Source organism: Lissotriton vulgaris, chromosome 3_1 (genome assembly GCF_964263255.1).
Source record: "Lissotriton vulgaris chromosome 3_1, aLisVul1.2, whole genome shotgun sequence".
NCBI classification, from domain to species: Eukaryota; Metazoa; Chordata; class Amphibia; order Caudata; family Salamandridae; genus Lissotriton; species Lissotriton vulgaris.
The window spans coordinates 1,133,728,775-1,133,749,700 of NC_141689.1; the positions used below are offsets into that span (position 1 = coordinate 1,133,728,775).

Here is a 20,926-nt window from a genome sequence, read left to right on the forward strand (position 1 = left end):
AACTTGGAAGTATTCATTCAGAAAGTAATCAGCGATTTAGTGTTCAGGCCTTCGAGGACCTCAGTCCCTAAATACCTGACCAGCGGATGTCACATTGACGCAACCCCTGCCACCTCTACTGGTACGCACTTTCCAGAAAACTTCTGATCTATCTTGATGTCTAACGGCCTGATATATCCAACTCTTTTGTATTTGGGGTTTGATAACGCACAAGTGGTTTATTCTCTTTACTAAATCCTAGTTGCGTGTCAGTGAGCTTTTCTCCTCCAGGAAGTTTGTGGCAATGGCTGCTTGCGATATGTGGGGTTACTTTGTACCCCCTCACCCTCCCCAAGTCCTGGCTGGATGGACATCGTTCTGAATTTGAAAATAATTTTCCTTATCTGTGTGCAACGATTTGGGTGCAAAGATACACAGAATCTATCTATCTATCTATCTATCTATCTATCTATCTATCTATCTAGCTATCTATCTCTTTCTCTCTCTCTGATATCCCATCATAAATAAAAGATCGGTTCAGTTTTCACAGTTGAAGAGTCTACGGTGCTCTGCATGTCACACTGAATGTGTCATTTGCATTGAACACCAGTATAGTTGTTTGGCTTGGAACTAGTAACGTGTGTTACACTGATCTCTTATTTAAAGCTTGTGTGGGCGCCACAGCATGTGTGACTACACGATCTGCGAATGAGAGAGGCATTTAGAGGTTACTCATCTATAATAAAGTACTGATGTGCCGCAGTCAGCGTTCGCTAAGCCCTTAATTAATTAATCCTTCTTAATCTCTGCATTGGCTTGGACTGCCCTTGCTCTCTCGTGCAGGCCATGGGTTTTTAGCGCAGTAGCATTCATGAAGATTATGCTCTGTTCTGTACAATGTGTTCTCTCCGCATCCTGTCACTTTCACCTCTCATGCGGCCGTTCTCTCTTCCTCCCTTGCTCTCTTTGACAGCTTCACTCTCTGTCACTTTCTTTCAGTGCCTCTTTCTCTTTCCCTTTTGACCTTCACATTTTATTGCCCTGACCAACTTTTACCTTTCTCTCTTCATCTCTGTATCAGTCTCTCTATAACCTCCTTTATTTTCTTTCTTCCTTCCTGGTCCTCTCCTGCACTTCACTTTGGTATCCCCTCTCACTCATTGTCTCTCTTCTTTCTCACTCTCTTGTTAATGTTAATGTTATGGGGAATTTATAAAGCGCACAGCTACTCTGGGGAGTGTCCCAGCGCTAAGAGGTCCCCCTTGAAAAGGGAGACAGTATGCAATCAAAATCCACATGTCCCCGTTATTGATGGAACAGCCAGGTTTTAAGTTGGCGCCTGAAACTAAGAAACTCTTGTTCTTATCTGAGGGAGAGAGGCAAAGTGTTCCATAGTCTTCCCACTACCACCTGGAAGGAACGTCCCCCCTCCTGGTCCGGAAGAAATTTGGCACCAATAGCAAATGTTGGGCCGACGATCTCAAGTCCTGGCTGGGGTATAAGGTATAATTCTCTTTCTGATGTACTGAGCCCCACTGTTATGGAGAGCCTTAAAGGCCAGCACAAGAGACTTAAAATCAATCCTGCTTTTCACTGAAAGCCAGTGTAGCGTTTTTAAATGAGTCATCATGTGAATCCTAGCTCTACCAAAGAAATCGCTCTGGTGGCTGCATTTTGAACAACCTGTAGGCGGCCCAATGAATAATTTGGGATGCCCAGGTATAATGCATTTGCATAATCCAGCCTTAACATAATCAAGGCTTGGACCACAGTTTTCCTATAGGACAATGGCAGCAGTGGTAGGAAATTTCTCATCATTTTTAGGAGTCTGAAGCACATGCCAGCTACAGATTGAACCTGCGACTTCATGGAAAGATCCAAGTCAAGCATGACTCCTAGGTTTCTAACAGTGGTGACTGGAATAGAAGGTGGAGGCTGATCCTGGGGCCACCAATTCCGCCATTCATCACCTGGGGTATGTCCGAAAAAAATTAGTTCAGTTTTGGCGCAATTGCATGACAGTTGCTTTTGTCAAAACCCGCCAAACACTTTAGTTAGGCATAGAAAAGTTGAATTATCATTAAACAGCTCATCCTTCTCATACATGAACAACAGTTGGGAATCATCGCCTTAAGTTATAACTTTTGTCCCATGTTGTTCTGCTAGGAGTGCCAGCGGTGCCATATAAATATTAAGTAAAGTTGGACTCAAAACTGAGCCCTGAGGCACTCCAATATTCAGTGGTGTAATATCCGCTGAGAAAGGGACCCCCAGTCTTCACCTCGCTTGTTCTTTCTCTCTTCATATTTGCCACTCTTTTCTTCTCCCCTTTTCATACCTATCCCTACCTTTCTCTTCTTTTTCTCTCTGACTCTCTTAATCTCTGTCACACTCTCTCTTCCTCCTACCCAAGTAGCAGCTTCCAACTGATCAGCCAATCACACAATATACGGATATTTTTGGACCTCGCAGTTAGGACCACCTGAATGTTGAGCTGTTCTCTAAATTGAAGCTTATTAGAGAAAAGATGGATTTAGAAACGAGGTTAATAATTTTGGAGAAGCGTGTCTTTATCAAGTAAATCAACCCACTCTGGTTTGGTTACAACATATTTCTAAGAGAATCTCTGTTCAAAGCCTGGTTAGAAGGCCAAAGGGACAGCAAAGCCGGTTTTAGCACTGGTGCGACAATCTTTTTTGTCCCTTAAATGACCTCCTTCTCCATGGATTTCTTCACTACCACTCTCCAACAGTGCCCCTTATCTCTGCATAGCAACTTTCTTCCATGCATTTAATTTGTCTTATATCGCTACTCATGCCCATCTGCGGCTAGCACAATTACATGCGGTGGGGGCGGGACAGGGTGGGAGAGGGGTTACGTTGACAGATGACAGGATATGTATAATTATAAACAAATAAATAATATCTATTCCATCAGCTGTCGGCTTCCCCCTGCCACAGCCTGCCCCAACCCGCCGCGCTTACCTGTGCCGGCAACTGCTGCTCATGCCAGTATAAGTGTCAAAGCACTTTACATCACACACACCTTATACAGAGAAAGTGAACCATCAGTGTGTAAATCAGTCTATAGAAAATGTAACATAAGAAAATGAAACTTAAAGGGTGTAGGAATCAAGTTATCAATACTAGCAGGCAGTGCATTTTAAGAGCGTTTAGTCTGGTAGCACACACTCTGAATTTAAAACGTACCACTGTGGTTGGGGTTGACTTTACAAATAGGAATGTATTTTTACCAAAAATTACCCCTTTTAGCAACATTAGGATAATGAGAGACAAAGAAAAAACCATAAGGTTCCGACGCTAATCCTTGCAGTTCGCATGCAGCTCTTTGATGACAGTTCACAGGTCATTGTGCTATATAAGGATTGTGTCTTCTAAACTGCAAGTAACTAAAGGGTCTCTGTGACAAACGCTGTGACCCACTGAGCAATCCGCATAAAATATAGCTGTGTGATATGCATGGTTCAGGTACTTTGCAGCATGCATAATAATCCTCTGCACTACTTAATGAGTCAGAACTGCCAATAGACAAAACTCCATCTCTCTCTAGTAGGAACATTAATCACCAGAGTTATCTTGCCATTTCTATTGTTTCCTGAAAACTATCTGGCACACACAGAACTCTGCAAAGGTAGCTTTTAAAACCCAAAATTATTCAGAGAACAGCCCTCCGGCAAACTCCCCTCTACCCCTTCCCCCACCCAACCCCCGCCTCCCCTTCCAGGTTAGCGCCAGGGGTGGCTGCACTGATCACACCTCACTTGAGTCAGCACTGAGGGGCCGGCTAATCACCAGTGAAATGTACCAATAGCAGAAGCTGTAGGCGATTACTCAGATAAATGTATGTTAAGTTAAAGCAGTACCAGCACCATTAAAGTAATCACCATACAGAATAAAATTGTGAAGCCAATTTATAAAAATCAAGAACATTTAATAAGTAAAAAGACAGCAAAATGATCAAAATCGCTAAAAGGAACCTGGAGATAAAGAGACCCTGGAGATATGAGGTGTTAAATTGTAAGGCAAAAATCACCAAGAAAACTCAAAGCTGTAATTGAAAGTCACAGTTCAAGGTTAACCATGACCTAAGTGTGATTTCAGACTGATCGCAATGGTGTGGGAGGTCAGGTATTCCAAACGAGTCGCACTGGTCAATGCTATTACCCTGGGACCACAAAAAATGTTCAGTTCTTAGAGTCCTTCACCCGGACAAGGCAGGAGGCTGAAGCAATTGAGGGTCCTTCACAGTTGGCTACATCTTTGTGGAGCTACTGCTGAATCCTTCAGTCTTGCTGACAAAAGCTGCAGTGGGACAAAGCAGGATTTGTTTGGTGCAGAGGTTGCTTCACGGCTGGGGTAGATGTTCCACCTACCCTGGACCAATGTTTACCTTCCAGCTTGGGACCTTACTCACTGTTTGGGGAACTGGGTTTTCTGCCACAAATATGTCAGAATACAAATCGCCCACAGCATTTAGAGTCAGTTGAACTGCCATTTTTCAGAGAGCGTAGTCTCCACTGTCTCTATGCTACCAGTGTGAAAACGTACACTATTGCCTACATAGTTTTGCACAGGAAAAAACAAAATTATCCCCCACATACTGGGTGATAAATCTTGGGGTGTCTGGACCATTATTTTTGATTTTCACACACATACTCTCACTTTGGGTGTTTTCTCCCAGCATCTTCAAATATTACATGATAGCAGAGTTTATGTCCTCCACCACCTGGTGGGATGGCGGATGGTCTGCCAATCCCTAAACAGGTCAGTTGCTTTTTTGGTTCTAAAAAATCCCCCAGCAGGGCAAAGTTGGGCTCCACGAACCAGGATACTTTCACTGCAAGTTGCGGTGAACCCTTTTTCTTCATGATTAATAGCTCTGATCCAAACAAACCTGGATATGTTGGCCACTGATGGTGAAAACTAAGGGCCTCATTAGGATTGCGGTTAATCCGCATCACCCGGGCCGGCCGAGGCCACCGCCGGCCCGGAGGATGCGGATTAACCGCTGCAGACAGAAAAAAGACCCCCTGCCAGATTAGGATGGCGGGGGGATCTTTTTTCCGTCCGCGGCGGAAAAGCTCTAACATGGCTGGCGTTGTCTATCAGACACTGCCAGCCATATTAGGATGGCGGCGGTCCTATGCCTTTCCACAGCGGCATTTCTGCAGTGGAAAGGCATACAGACTTTTCTTTTGGGGCCCGTTGTGGGCCCCCAGGGGTGAAGGGGGGGATAGGAGGTGCACATGGGGGGTACCTACGGTACCCCCCTGCCTTTGCGTGCATGAAGTGGCAGGCACCACGCGGTGCCTGCAGCTTCATGCACGCAAAGGAAAACATGGTTTATTTAACATTATGGAGTGTGCTGCTTCAAGCAGCCCGCCACAATGTTAAATATACAGGATGTGACCGCCAGGGTGGCGGTCACATCCTAATCTGCACGGAGGGACCGCCGCTGCCCCTGCGGACGGTCCCTCCTACTCTGGGGTGGCGGACGGACGTAGGTCGGTCTGCCATCCTAATGAGGCCCTAAGTTGGGAACCTGCTTCATCACCATCCAGAGGTGAAAAAATGTATGGCTAAGTCCCAAATCGCTCCAAAAATGTGTTTAACTCTGACTTGTAGGCAATGGGTCTCTCTCCTCGCCAAGGCACTCTGAGGGTCTAAACCAAACTGGTCATCTGAGCCTTCTTCAAATCCTGGAACCATTGAGCCTTTTGTATCCCTGTAGGAGCAACAGGAGGCCAACCACTTGACCATTAGAAAGCAGTTGCAGACCGTGGGTTCCAACAGGAGTCCAATAGATCTTGTTTCTTCTAGTAGTCAGCCAGACTCTTTTTTTACAGATGATTATTTCTTGGTCCACAGATGTGCTGAGGAGATGGTGGCTAAAAACTAGTCTTATCCTGTGGAGTAGTCACTGGCTGGAGATCTCATTGTATTTAATCCTTCAAAGTTATTTGCAAAAACTGAATGTCCTTTTGCAGGACTTTGTTTCTCCGTTTATTGCGAACCTTCCCAGAGTCTAATCAAAAATGTCCTTTGCGGGGCGTGGCTAGCGGCCGAGCATGGCGGCAGCGTGAATTGGGAGCTCCCCGAGGCATAACGGCCTTCTGACAAATCCGACACCTTGATCCGTCACAAAGCCTACCCGAAGCGGCGGCACCGACTCAGGGACCAAAACTGCACCTCTAGGTCCAATTCTGGTGAAAATTGGTGGTCAAGAACGGCACTTTCCATTGAGTGCGTAGAAAGGCCTATAGAGAGGGAAGATCCCCGACCTAGATTTTCCGACCTCGCCGGAAGCGGTGTAACTCGCCTGGGCGTGGCGCAGTGTCGACACCCGGCCTCACCGGTCGGCTAACACAAGACTTGGAGGGACTAACTCGACCAACGCCTACACGCAACGGCCAGACCCGCGACCGCTCCGGACACTCAGGGAGGTGGGGAAAGAACCTGAGCGCACTTCCAGGAGGCGATCGACGGCTTGGAACCCGGACCAGCGCCATTCTGGAGAGGGACCCTGTCCGCCTAGAGCACCCGTGATCAACATCGGGCACCCCCGGAACTCGGAACTCGGACCCGGACAGCGCCATTCTTATCAGGGCGACCCTGATACACTCGCTTGCCTGCAGAACCCACACAACAGCGGTCGCCTGGCATTCACCCCGGGACGGCTCGGCTCCGCCGCCATCTTGGGGACTACGACCCAACACCATGGCGGGTAAAGGCACCAGGAGCTCAGCGACACAAGCAAAATTGGACAAGTTTGCCTACAGCCAACAAGGACACTCGCAAACAGGCGGCAGACACTCCGCAGGGACACCCCCTGACGCGGAGGGAAACAAAAAAGTGACACTGGAGGACTTCATGAGAACTCTTGCGGAGGTTAAAACGATGGTGGGCTCCATCTCCTCTGAAGTCACCCTACTGAGAGCAGACTTTTCAAAAATCACCGAGAGGGTGGCGCAGGTGGAAGTGGTGACAAAATCACTTATCCAAGACACCTCGGACCTACAAGTGGCGATGGAGCGGGTGGAGAAAATTACAAAACTATTACGCGACAGGCTTGACGACCAGGAAGGACGTTCCCGCCGAAATAACGTGCGTATTCTTGGCCTGCCGGAATCAGAAGGGAAAGGGGCCATGGATCTCTACGTAGAGGACCTCATAAAGAACACTCTGCAACCTAAAGGTCTGTCCAACTTTTTTTCTGTCGAAAGGGCGCATCGTGTTCCGGGAGGGGCGCCCAAGCTGGGTGCAGCTCCTCGACCTGTGCTAGCTCGCCTATTTAACTTTAGGGACAGAGACGACATCTTGCAGGCGGCAAGGGTCTCCCCGCCGATCAGGATCCAGAAGTCTACTTTGGCCTTCTTTCCGGACTACACGGCGGAGGTAGCCAGGCATAGGAAAACATTCACGGAGGTCAATAAAACACTGCGGGACAGGGGCTTGCAATATTCCATGTTATTCCCCGCCAAACTACGCGTTGTGGCCGAGGGAAAGACATGGTTCTTCGATACACCCGAAGTGGCGCGAGAATGGCTCGACGGATGGAGGCAAGCGGGGCAGCGACAACGGCCGCATAAAGAACGAACACACCCACGCAATGATGGCCAAACGACCAGCCAACAGGCTCGACCTTCGCAGCAATCAACGGCTTCTGGACTGGACTCTGATCTGGAAAGAGACCCCCTCGACTCCGGACAGCCGGCACCGATCTAGAGGTGAACTGTAAATGGGAACTGATATGTGTAACACTGGACTTCTGGGCGGCTAAGCTGAGTAAGGTGGGCACTGGCCGATGCCTACGGGAGACTCACCGACCCCACAAGCAAGTAACATAGTTGGGAGGGGGGTAAAGCACTCTGCCAAGTTGGGGAAGCGGGCGGGGAACGGTCCGTGGAGCAGGGGAGCAGGGTGGGGGGTAGGGGGGATTGTTTCATTGTTAACATGGTTCTGTTTTGTCATCAAGTCTACACTAAAGTACACCACACTTCTGCAGATCACACATTGCCGGTACGATGGCGCAGGACACCACCATTGGGCTGGGGACGACGTACGTCAGTCCGCTGCCCTTCCTTTTCGGCCCAATGACTAGAATGGTACGATCAGGGCCCAATGAGGGGGCGACGGCGAATACTGAGGTGCCCCCATTCCAGGTCTTGACTTGGAACGTTCGGGGATTGGGGGATAAAATCAAGAGAGGTCTCGTTTTGCAGGTAGTCAAACGTCAGAAACCTGACCTGGTATTACTTCAAGAAACACACCTTGCAGGGACCACGTGTAAAGCACTCAACAGACGGGGATATGCAATGGCGGCACACTCAGAGTTTACATCGGGCTCCAGGGGCACTGGGATACTCATGAAAAAAGCATCCTCCTTTATTGTGGGGGGGCACAAAGTTGATGATCAGGGTCGCTTTGCGGCAATACACGGGCAATGGGAGGGTCGGGCTCTAAACGTGGTCTCCGCTTACATCCCCCCGGCACTCCACTCAACAGCACTGCCGGCCCTGGGCAAATTTCTCCTGGACCTCCCGGAGGGGGACACGATTATTGGGGGGGATTTTAATGCCATAATGCACCCGTCGCTGGACTCCCTGCCTGTACGCACCCGCTCGGGTGCCACCAATGTACTTCCCGACTTTGCAGAAGCAATGGGCCTTACGGATGTCTGGCGACACCTCTACCCAGCCACCTCACATTTCACATACTACTCTGCTGTTCATAAAAGCCTTTCGCGAATTGATTATTTCCTATTCCAGGGGCTGGGTTTGGGATTAGTTGACAAAATTGAAATCCTGCCGAGGGGAGTTTCTGACCATTCTCCAATCTCCCTATCACTTGCCACCAGGGGGAAGAAGGGCGCGAGAACCTACCCACTGTACCCCAACTACTTAAAAATCCCTACAGTACGAAAAAAGCTCAAACAGGCCACTGCTCGGTACTTTGTTGAAAAAGAGGGAACCGTCTCCTCACCATCTATTCTCTGGGAGGCCTACAAAACTGTTCTACGGGGGGAGGCAATAGCAGCCATTACAGGTCACAAACGAGATTCGAGACGGGAGCTCACCGAATTGGAACTCGCACTACACAACGCAAATATAGCCCACATGTCCGACCCCACACCGGAAAAGTCACACCTGCTGCAGCTCCGCCAACAACAATACCACGATCACCTCAAAACGACCGTCCACGCACAACACGAGAACACACTACACAGGGTGTATGATGTGGGAGATAAAGCCGGGAAAATGCTGGCATGGCTAGACAAGAGGGGAGGCAGCAATAAGGGCATACAGATGCTCTACACACACGATGGGGTCCTGCAGAAACACCCAGAACACATAGTGCAAACCTTAGCTAGCCATTTTCAACGCATTTACACCCCGGACCGCGAAGTCACCACACAGACTGCACTGTACTCCCTGGAAAACATTGACATTCCTACACTCGCACCTGAAACACAACAGGACCTGGAGGCTGACCTCTCGGAAGAGGACATTCAGACGGCAATCCAGTGCCTGCAGTCGGGTAAAGCGCTGGGCCCTAATGGCCTACCGGTGGAATGGTACAAGGCGCTGGCGCCCACACTGAGTAAACCGCTGCTGCACATGTATAACGACAGCCTTGAGAAGGCGACCCTGCCACTCGACCAGCGCACTGCCACGATTGTGGCGATCCCCAAACCGGGTAAGCCACCGACTGCCTGCACATCCTACCGTCCCATTTCCCTTCTCAATGTGGAGGCTAAAATCCTTGCCAAGATCATAGCCAGTCGACTGACGCACCACCTTCACTCGTTGATCCATCCTGACCAATCAGGCTTTATGCCACACCGGAGCACGGCGCTGAACTTGAGGCGAGTTCATGGGGTACTAACACCTTCTCACTGAGCCTACAGCAATCCTCTCCCTTGACGCCACTATGGCTTTTGACTTAGTGGAATGGGAGTACCTGTTCGCGGTGCTCACCAGAATGGGCTTCGGGCCTAAATTTCAGGCGTGGATACGCCTGTTATACACACAGCCGGTCGCCCAAGTGGTGGCCAATGGACACATCTCGGCACCCTTCCCACTGAAGAGAGGGACGAGACAGGGATGCCCTTTATCCCCGTTGCTCATTGCTATGGTACTAGAGCCCTTGGCAATTCTACTCAGAAGGACACCACTGTTTCGGGGGATCACATGGACGGAGGGGTGGGAAGACAAGGTCTCCCTTTATGCAGATGACATGCTTATTTAAATGGTAGACCCCCGAGGCTGGCATCCCTGCACTGTTGCAGCTTTGTGACACACACGGGGCGGCATCGGGCTACACGCTCAACTGGACCAAATCCGTGGTATATGTACTCCGAGGCCCGGCACCATTACTGAGAGAAACCTGCCCCTTGACCCTAACGACGTCCTCCTTTAAATACCTGGGTATCCACATTATGAGGGACGCTGCCGACTTCTATAATACTAACTTGAAACCCCCTCTAGAACGTCTAAAAGCAGATGCCAAACACTGGGCGACTCTCCCCTTGACCCTACTGGGCAGGGCGGCCTTATATAAAATGATGGCGCTTCCCAGGTTTCTATATGTATTAGAGAATACACCACACTTGGTTGCGCCACGCTACTTCAGACAGATAGCGGCAATAGTCTCCAGTCTCCTCTGGAGCAATGGTCCGGCACGAATTGCCCATGACAAGTTGGTGAGGAGTTGGTACGGAGGAGGGATCGCTCTTCCTAACGTCCAACTGTACTACTGGGCAGCCCAACTTAAGGTGGTCAACTCATGGGTGCATGCTTCGCGGGAAGATCCGGCCTACAGGGCCGACTGGTCACAGTTGGGAACTGAGGGAATGCTTTCGGTTCTGTATAATAAATCCCAAGTCAGGCGACTGATTGGCCCAACACACCACACGGCGACACTATGGCACAGAGCGCAGGCCCGACTAGGTTGGGCGGGCAAACTTACTAAACTGACGCCGCTATGGGATACCAAACAATTGGGTAATCTCAGAGCATGTAAAGGGTTTACACAATGGGATCACATAGGGATCTCCACAGTGGGGGACCTATGGGACAAGGGCACAGTGATTCCTTTACAACAGCTTCAACAGCAGTATGGTCTAGGCCACACCGAGACATTCAGATACGTTCAGATCAGCCACGCCCTACTCAAAGCGATTCAACGGGGCGCTGATCTTCCTGAATCATCCCCGTTAGAGGATAGACTCCTGACAGAGTTTATGCCACAAAGCGCCACTTCCCTTACGTATAAAAAATTGGTCAATAATCTGAAAGACCCCACACTACCACTTCAGGAAAGGTGGGTGAGAGAGATAGGGGAGGTTGACGAAACGGAATGGAACGAAGCACTGGCTTCGCCGAAAGAAGTAGGCATATCAATGAAATTTAGGCTAGTACAACTTAAAATCCTGCATCGGGTCTACTACACGAGGTCACTACTACACAAAATCCATCGAGCTCCTCACCCATTTTGCCTCAGGGGTTGTGGGGAGGAAGGAACCCTGTTTCACACATTGTGGGAATGTTCGCTGGTACAGGAGTTCTGGAAACAGGTTCTACGTACAGTTTCCCAGGCACTTAACATTTCTGTCCTGCCTGAACCCCGTAAATGCCTCTTGAACATTTGGGGACCCAATGACCTGGACCGATATGGGCAATTGTGGGCCACCCTGGCCATTACAGTAGCGAAAAGAGACATTGCACAGAGATGGGGGGCTCAGGAAATGCCTACGGCGGCAATGTGGGCCAAGAACATGGACATGTTGATGATAGTGGAACGAGGTGTGTATGTACTTAGGGCGAGCCCTAGGAAGTGGAATAAAATATGGACGCCTTGGAACAGCTACAGAGGGGACATCTGTGATCCTCTTCCGGAGAACGAGGATCTGGACTCTGAGGAAGAAGAGGAATAAAAGGGGGAATGTCCTGACCTGAGTGCCTTGAACGGCTAAGTTCTCGCTTTTGTTAGAGTGCCGGACTATGCAAACTCTTTCACATTACTGCTTCAAGTGATGGTGTACAACTGCTTCAGATTGCTTGATGATGACCATGTTAATTTTTGTTTATTGTTTTTCCCTTAATCACTTTTTCTGCTTTGATGCGATCCGTCTACTTGTAACCATATATCATATTCATGAATAGCTTAGGGGGTAATGTCATGAACGAATTTGGGACTACTTACTGTGCCGATTACGACACTTGACATCTGATTACGAATAGAGCATTTGAGTACGCACATGATCCCCACATACTACAGTTATAAAAAAAAAAAAATGTCCTTTGCTTTCCTCCAGCTACAGGTCCCTTTTCTCCCCTTCTAGCCACTCCAAGATGGAGATAAGTCTTCATTCCAGGTGGCAATGGAACTGATTTTCCATCTTGCTGGGAGGACAAAGTGAAGGGTGGCCCTGTGCATGGATGGTCTCAGTTCCTGAGATCCCCAGTTAAGGTCGCCACTTCAAAAGGAGCAGCTGTGAAAGCTGCACTTTGTGTTGCCAGCTGGTCCTGCTCCTCTTCTACATAGCTAATCACTACTTAGTGGCCACTGCTAACATCATTCCAACCTATCTGTAAGATCTGCTGCTTACCTCACAAAGCTCTATTTGGTAAAGGGCCTACATATCTATCTTCAAAGCTTACTCGCTACTCCCTCTCAAGACTTTTAAGATCTTGCGACAAAGCTCTGTTCATTGTTCCTATGGTCAGAGTTCTGGTCAGGGGCAGGCCGTTTCCTTTTCTAGCCGCTTTCTTGTTGGAATAAGCTACGTCTTCAAATTAATTTGCAAGGATCCTCTCCAATTCAGGAAATTACTTAAGACTAACCTATTCTGTGTTACTTTCTGCTTGTTATCCTGGCATTTGTGCCGAGATACCCCTCCCGGGGTGATTTGTGCATGTAACAAATGAACAAAACATATACTCAAAGGGAAGTCCAATATCTGCCACAAGACGAGACGTTAACAGGCAGTCTGGGATTTGTGTTTTGGCTTTGTAAAAGGCAACTGGGCAAACCAGTTCTAAATCCGTTGGCTCTCGGGCAGCAGAAAGTATATGCTTCTAAAGCCAAGTGTCCACTAAATCTGTCAAAAATCTACTTTCACCGTTGGACTAGATTTTCAATAACTAGTGGGAATAACTTGATCTAACATTGTCCCAAGTGATGATACATAATAAAGGCTTTTATTTATAAATTGAACTGCTCCTGGAAAATGCTGCTTTAACCAACACAGTGCAAAACAGCTTTCTTTCAATTGTTCACTGCGGGGACATGCCCTTAGTATCTAGTATGTCCCACTTTTATATATGAAGAGCCCAGCTCTGTTAGTTTACTAGGCACACTTTACAGGTGACTTAGCCAATATATAAAAGTAAGTTTTCCGACATGACCAAGCACTTTTCCCTGCCATGTGACTCTGCAGTACCTTTAAACTGCAGACCAGCCAGAACACAATGGTGGTCTGTGAAGCCGTAAACTTTGGACTTGTAGTCAGGTGGGGTAAAAGCACACTGCAGCCCATATATGCCATTTAACTTCTCTATGCCAACTCTGCGTGTGCCTAAGGGCATGGATGTCGATTTACCAAAAAGCCATGGGTAGCAGAAGAATGACATTACAGGAAGTGGCATCACAGGACCGCAATGTCTTCTCAGGACAAGAGGCAGGGCAGGCATGGGAAAATTCTGATATAAGGTCGTGCTACATTGTGTCACGTGTTTGTAATGCAGTGAGGCCCCCCTGGCTGAACTTTTTACGGCACAGGGCCTTTTGATTATGTTTCTTTGCCTTTCTTTAAAAATTATTCCTGTAAAATGTTTAAAAACAACACTAAGAATGGCCACCTGTGCACGCCTGGGTGGCCGCTTCAATGGTTTTTGTAAAACTTCATTAGAAAAGACAATTTTCATTTACACCTGTCCGTACACGTGTGTGCCTCCTTAGTCAACCTTTTTGATTTGTGTTTGTGATAACATTAAAAACAAAACATTTCAGAAGAACACAAGCAAAGGCAAAAGCTCATTAGTCAAAGCTAGAACTATTAAACTTATCAATGCTTGCTGTTTTTTTTGCAATGGATATCAGTATGAGCCAGGCCTACAAACAAGGTATGTTGTTACCAACTGACCATGTAACTGAAAAGTGTACATTTAGAAGAAGGCACTGGGGTCTGGAGAAAGATCAGTTAGGGACCCTCCAAGCATTATATCAAATCAGAGACATGACTTGCACTGTGTGCAAGTTAGGGCAGGTATAATTTAGGGTATTTGTCATGCCACCAGCTGATTCATATTTTAATTGATTACTGTGGATCACATGTACTAAGGAAAATAGTAACCACTACAAAATAATGTCCTTTTTGAGAATAGAGGCAAATCAGCCAGTAGTGTAACAAAACTTGAGGGGACCCCCTGCAAGGTACATGGAGGGGCCCCTGCTTCAGATTTAATCTGGAGCTGTCAGGCCAGAGTACTGTGCTCATGGGGCCCCCGGCAGCTCGAGACCCCCGCACCGCGGGGGCTGTGGGGACCTATGTTACGCCACTTAAAACAGCATGAAGTTACAAATGACTGGAGCACGCGCTAAGAATGGCTGTCCACCCTTTCATTGCTCTTAAAAATGAGGTACCTTGAATGAATGCATATATTTTAAAGGAATCAATCGTGTGTCGTGTAGTGCCGTTAAAATCCCGATGAATAAACGGCTAGTGAAAATGCCAACAGAGTAGGTAGCATTGAACTTAGAAGAAGAACCTGCATGAACGGTAAATGTGTATTAGGATAAAGGAATACCTTTATGCTTAGTGAATGTTTGCAAACATAGAATACTGCATTTTTGGTGGCTGCATTCCAATGATCTGGTTAGAAGAATTATTTGCAAGGCCTGCCAAGGTCTCCAACTTCTATCATTGAGCCTCATTCCGATGTCGGTGGGCCTGACATAGTGGAGGTCAACTATGATCGATTATGATCCAGCAGTCGGAGGCATCGGTTTTAGGGACCGAATGCTGCTTTTCTGAGAGGCGCAAGAAGCCCGTATGGAAAGTGGTGGGACTGTAATCCCTACAAAGGGCGGTGGCTCAGGCACCACCATAGGGATTACAATGTCCGTTCCCCTCAATCTGTACTCGGTGGTCCCCTGTTGGCCTCCGCTAAGGTGCTTGGGGGGCACCACAAACATCCATGGATACCTGTGCCATCTACCTCATGGTACCTGGTGCACAGTGCATGGATGTTTTAAACATGCCTATTTCTTTTGTGGCTTGTGCTGCGGTCCTTTTATGGACTGCTGCACAAGCCGCAATAGAAAACAGCATGTTTCCGACTGCCTGCACTGCGCGTGGATCCTAATTTGGTAGGTGGAACCACCGACTACATGTCAGTCGATACCCATTTCCGAATGATGGTTGCCGGATGCTCGTCTAACCGCCATCATAATAAGGCCCCTTGTTGCTTGATAACTGCACCTCATACCTGTCTCCACTTGACAATGTCTTCTGACTCCATGGCCAACAGTTCTACATTTTTACTCATAGCCTCCTGGTGTATCACATACAAACATAGCTGTGGATCTTGGATAGGTAGTTTTTTCCTACACATTTATTGAGAGAAAACCCAGTGAATGTATTCAAAATGTTCAATCTAAGCCAGTAAGAGACTCCGATGCATCTGTTGTCTTGTGTGTGTGGCTGGCATTACTGTATGACCCTGCTTCCTAAGAAAGCAATATGCCTTCCTTTTCCCTGCCTTTTATTTCTCCAGATCTATTGTTGCTAATTCTGATTGATGTGTTAAGAATACAATTGCATTTATTTGAAATTAAATTAAGTTTTCAGTATCTCATTACTTCCTCAATGTAATATTTTTTTCAGCTGACAAGTGATGCCTCAGATAGCAGAATCTTTTGATAATTTGGTGTCTCTAATGCTGTGGCATAAGTAAGCTTGAATCCCAGTTGTGCTTTGAAATGTATAGCTATTAAAGAAAGTCTTTAAATGCAGCTTCAAAAATACCTATTGTGCTTATCTAAGTTTAAGATTACATATTTTTTTCTCTCTTCTAGGGGATACAATGTTTATTATTCTTAGAAAACAGAAGCTCATCTTCCTGCATTGGTACCACCACATTACTGTTTTGCTTTACTCTTGGTACTCTTACAAGGACATGGTTGCAGGAGGAGGCTGGTTCATGACCATGAACTATGGCGTGCATGCTGTCATGTACTCTTACTATGCTTTGCGAGCTGCTGGCTTCCGAGTCTCACGCAAATTTGCCATGTTTATCACATTGACGCAGATCGCTCAGATGTTGATAGGATGCGTAGTCAACTATCTGGTCTTCTCATGGATGCAGCAGGGCCAGTGCCCATCCCACGTGCAAAACATTGTCTGGTGCTCCATCATGTACATCACCTACCTTTTGCTCTTCTGCCAGTTCTTCTTCGAAGCCTATCTCAACAAAACAATGAAAGCAGCCAAGGTCGACTAGTGGCAGGACAAGAAGAAAGCCATAGCTCAGGGTCATTAAGTATCAAACACATAAGAAACACACAGATGTAAACTGAATTAAACTAAACCATAGGCACAATGAAAACATATCTGATGCATCATAGACTTGCCAGACTAGAGAAACCGAGGTTCGGCTTAACCCAGTGAGATGCCACTCTTTCACTGGTGATGGATCACCACGTTTAACCACCAAAGTAACTGAGCAGTCATCAGATGCCCCTTACTTCTAGTGCCTGGTAAGGCACAAATGAAAAAATAAACAAAAAGTACAAAATATATAAAAATAACAATTTGTATGAAATTTGTATTCAACTTGATATCCTCTTTCTCAACAATTTAAGAGACATTAATTAAAAAAAATGGTTTTGCAGAAAAAGGAGACATTACATCGAAAAAACTGGTTGAATAGACCAGGAGTACTAAAAACCAGTCCTCAAGGTGAAAGGAGTCTCTTAAGGCAATAGATAAGGAGGACCAATGTCTACATAGGATGTGTTTTAATGAACGTTACGGAGATAAAGCAAAATGTTAAACGTTCCAGATATCTACAAGAAATGGGTATGGATACTTGGGCTATTTGGTATAGAAGTGACCGTGGCCAAGTATATCGGAACAGTATTTATACAAGACTTGTAATGAGATACATATCTGACACATCCTTTGTAAAGCACATTTCGGCATAGACAGTCGAAATATAAAAGGAGTAGAAAGGGTTAAATCCATCTGCACTGCGCAACATGCCACATAATAGAAGAGGGGTAGGAAAGAAAACAAGGGAAACATGCATAGTAATCTAAAAGTGGCAAGCCAATCTGTAGTCGAATTCTATTTCTCCCCCCCAAAATGATTTTTTTAAAACGCTCAAATGAATCTGAAGTAGTTTCAGTTGTCAGCTGTGTCGAAAATGTTCTATATTTTTGTGAACTTCTAACAGGCTTGTTCCCTTTCTATAATCTTGCAGGGCAGTGCGCAACTTTGGACAAAACTGTGCTTCTGCATTAGCGCCACATGCAGTGCAGTGATGTTTTAAGTGCCCTCTTCTAGTTTGTGTGGAAAGAGAGAATACACTTTAACAACAAGTTCTCCGACTTGTAAAGACAAAAAATGAAGACGCAAAGGTTTTTGTGACGCTTGAAGTCTAGATCCCTTGAAGGCTAACCTTCCATGCATATGTCTGTAGCTTGTAGCCTCCGTTTAATGACTTTTAGGGACACCCCTTCAGGGAGAATTAAAATGGATTAAGCAACGGTGCAAGTCGGGCTTGCCGAATATTTGTAGTTTTTTGAGCCATATCCTGAAGTGGAGTGTAGGCCGCGTTGTCCGTCATAATGTCAGTCCTTAAAAGCCAAATAAATTGTGTAACGGTTCCTAGAATTTCAAAGATGCTCTTATTGTGACTTGATGTTAAATGTGTTACTGTAGTCTTTTAAATTGTATCAGTTAGATTAATATATTTAAGAAGAGGACTAGAGGCTGCTAGCTTGCGCCAATAACACACAAGGATGCAGGCATACATAGCATTTAAATACACAACTTCTGTCCAACAGGCAGGTCTCAAGAAAATCCAGTGAATTATCGCATTCTGGATCTTTCTTTTCAAATCTATATAATGAATTACCACCCTGCTAAAGCATGTCACTGGTACCAGTCCACTTACAGAGTGTGGTATCTTCCGTACAGTGGGGCCTTTGATCTTACACTTACATTTGAACACTACATGAGGCTGCAAGGGTTGTATTTACTAAAGGGCTTCTAACTTTCAATGTTTAAGAAAACGGTCCTCCGCACCTTCCAGTGCCAGGACTGACCATTAGAACTTTAACAATGTCTTTCTTTGATATTTTCATTGTGCAAGGTGTTAGATACAGTGACTTTTTAAATTTTGAAGTTTAAAGTTCTTTACTAAAAGGACTCTTTTTTTGTTGCTATTATGCTTTCCGCTCACAAGTTGCCATATGGTTTCTAGTGCTGTCTTACCGGCTTCAAATACCAGACATACTTTGTTAATTTGAATCAATGAATGTTTGCCACTCTTGTAGATGTCACATTTTTTCATATTGTAATGGATGTATTGGGTTACTGCCCAATGGCTCTGCATGGGAGTGAATGTCAAGCTGGCACAAGCCATGGTGATTAAGGATGCAAATGAAAGGTACACTCTAAGAAATGTTGAAACAATATCTTTCAACACTAATTTGCGGAATGTATGTCCATTTTACTGCAGGATGTGAGATGAGATGTTTGGAATCCGATAAGGCAGAATTGCTACATATGCACAATAATCTATCACAATGTTGGTTCTTTAAGATCAAATTGGTTAACAGTGTTCTTTTACAGTATCAAGGTTGTTACTATTGTTGCTGATCAAATCCCTCCTGTTGTGTGTCCACTAAGGTTTGACCATTAAGAAAATTTGCTAAAAAACAACAACGACAAAGTATTGCAAATCAAAATAGCTCTGAAGAAATTGATACGACATCTACTTGAACTCATGTCATTATGATTTGACATCATAGTGTAGATGTTATTTTTGAATTGGAAGCTCTTATCAACTAAGGGCAAAAGAACAGCCTTTGAAAGCACCTCTACCATCACACCATTGTAACCGTTTTGAGGTGAGAAAGTGCACTATATGTCTAATGTATGGCTTTTTCCTCTCTGTTTTACGTGAAATCACCCCACAGGCTTTCACTGGTGACAAATGTTCACCGATGGCCATGGAAATATTCCGTCAAGGAGTCTACTTGCACTATGTCCTGACATCCTATTAGACTACTTATGCTCAAACTAGGCTTCTCTAAGTTCCTTGCATATTTTTTTAGATTCAAATTTAAGAAACCTATTAAAAATACAGTAGAAACACAATTTGTTTTTTTTAGAATTTATTGGCAAAAATGTGATAATCAAATTAAAAATGGCATCATAGGAAGGTAATAAACATCTGTGTTGTGATTTTTTTCATGTTCTTGTTGCAAAGGTCATGCTTTTCTCTACACATTCTCATTTGGACCAACTACAAACATCTTCACTGTTTGACTTCTTTGAACATTCTCCCTGTCACTTTTATTTTTTTGAAAGATCATATGAAATGTTATTGATATTGCATTGTCATATATGGAAAACTACTCCGGCGTGTTTTTTTACATGAAGTTCAGAAGAGGAGAGATAAAGTGCATTAAGTTGACATGATCAAAAAATGTAGAACAGTATTGAAAAAATAGCAAGCAAAAGGTGGTACTTTTTCCAAAGATTTGTTGGCTTAAAGAAACAGGCTTAAAGAAACAGCAGCCAATCAAAGTCTTAACATACTAAGATCTCCTCATTTTTATTATTTTAATTTTCACTGTTAGAGAGTTACACCACTTTTAGAACGATTGTCACCGTTTAGTTTCTCCTTTTGTGGTTAAAGCACAACTTTTATTTTACAATTGGTACATCATGCTCTCCTTGAACGTCATAATTTAATCTATCCTCCTATCGAGATGGAACCAGTCTTCCCTGTTTCAAAAAAATAGGATAGTAAAAAAACAACCGGAAAGCGCACATACTTTTTCCTGCTCTTTTGAGACCAGTGGTCATTTAACTCACCTCCTTCTACACACCCAAACAAACGTGGTTCCCATGCATCCAATACTATTGTTCCCTATTCCCCACATCACCTTTATAGTTACAATACATTTTTGTTACAGTTTATGTCTGAAAGTGCTGTGATTTTCAATGGCTGCTAGCAAGTGGTTTGATTCTAAAACACCCGACTTCATACGTCTGTTTAACTATGCTACATAAGTCTGTGGAAGGGGATATTATTTGCAATAACACATAGAAAATCTGTTAACATTTGGAAGTCAGCATGTAGATTATCTGAAATTTATAAAGGTGAAGGCATTTCTGGTTGCGACATTCCAAAGTGCTGTTCCAATTATGGAGCAATGGTGTTGATTTTATGTGCCATGACAGACTCTCAGTTCAACTTTTAGTGTACTCCCATATTATCTGTTTCGGAATTCTATCTCATATGCATGTTCTCGAATCCCCCTGTATTTAAATTCGTTTTTAATTTGCCAGTTGCTTTTTTAAAATACAAAACACCCACATATACCTCTGTAGGAGGTCTATCCATCCATTTTCTGCAACACCCCAATTACATTTTTCTAGACATTGGGTATCTTTGATTTCTGCAACAATGGAAGGTCTGATAGCCAGGCCTCAGCCACATGTGCTCTTTTAAGTTGACAACCATTTTTACTATACATTTTCATAGCTTTCACTCTGAAAGATATCTTAAGTTTGTATTCTAGAGCAGGTGAGCAAAGTGTAGATATCAGGCATCAGAGAGAAGGAAATATTATTTTAACCTGCACTTAAACCAAAGCGTGCCTTTAGAGGTTAATGTGTTCTGCAA

General features: G+C 45.3%; 1 protein-coding gene across 1 annotated transcript in view; it reads left to right on the forward strand.

The window, feature by feature from the left end:
* Positions 1–19,462, forward strand: part of ELOVL6 (ELOVL fatty acid elongase 6) — a 247,571-nt gene extending 228,109 nt beyond the window's left edge. Inside the window, exon 4 of the mRNA XM_086961607.1 lies at positions 16,080–19,462. Coding sequence (XP_086817733.1) covers positions 16,080–16,504 — 425 coding nt within the window. The 3' untranslated portion in view covers positions 16,505–19,462. The remainder of the gene's footprint in view (positions 1–16,079) is intronic.
* Positions 19,463–20,926: the final 1,464 nt, after the last annotated feature.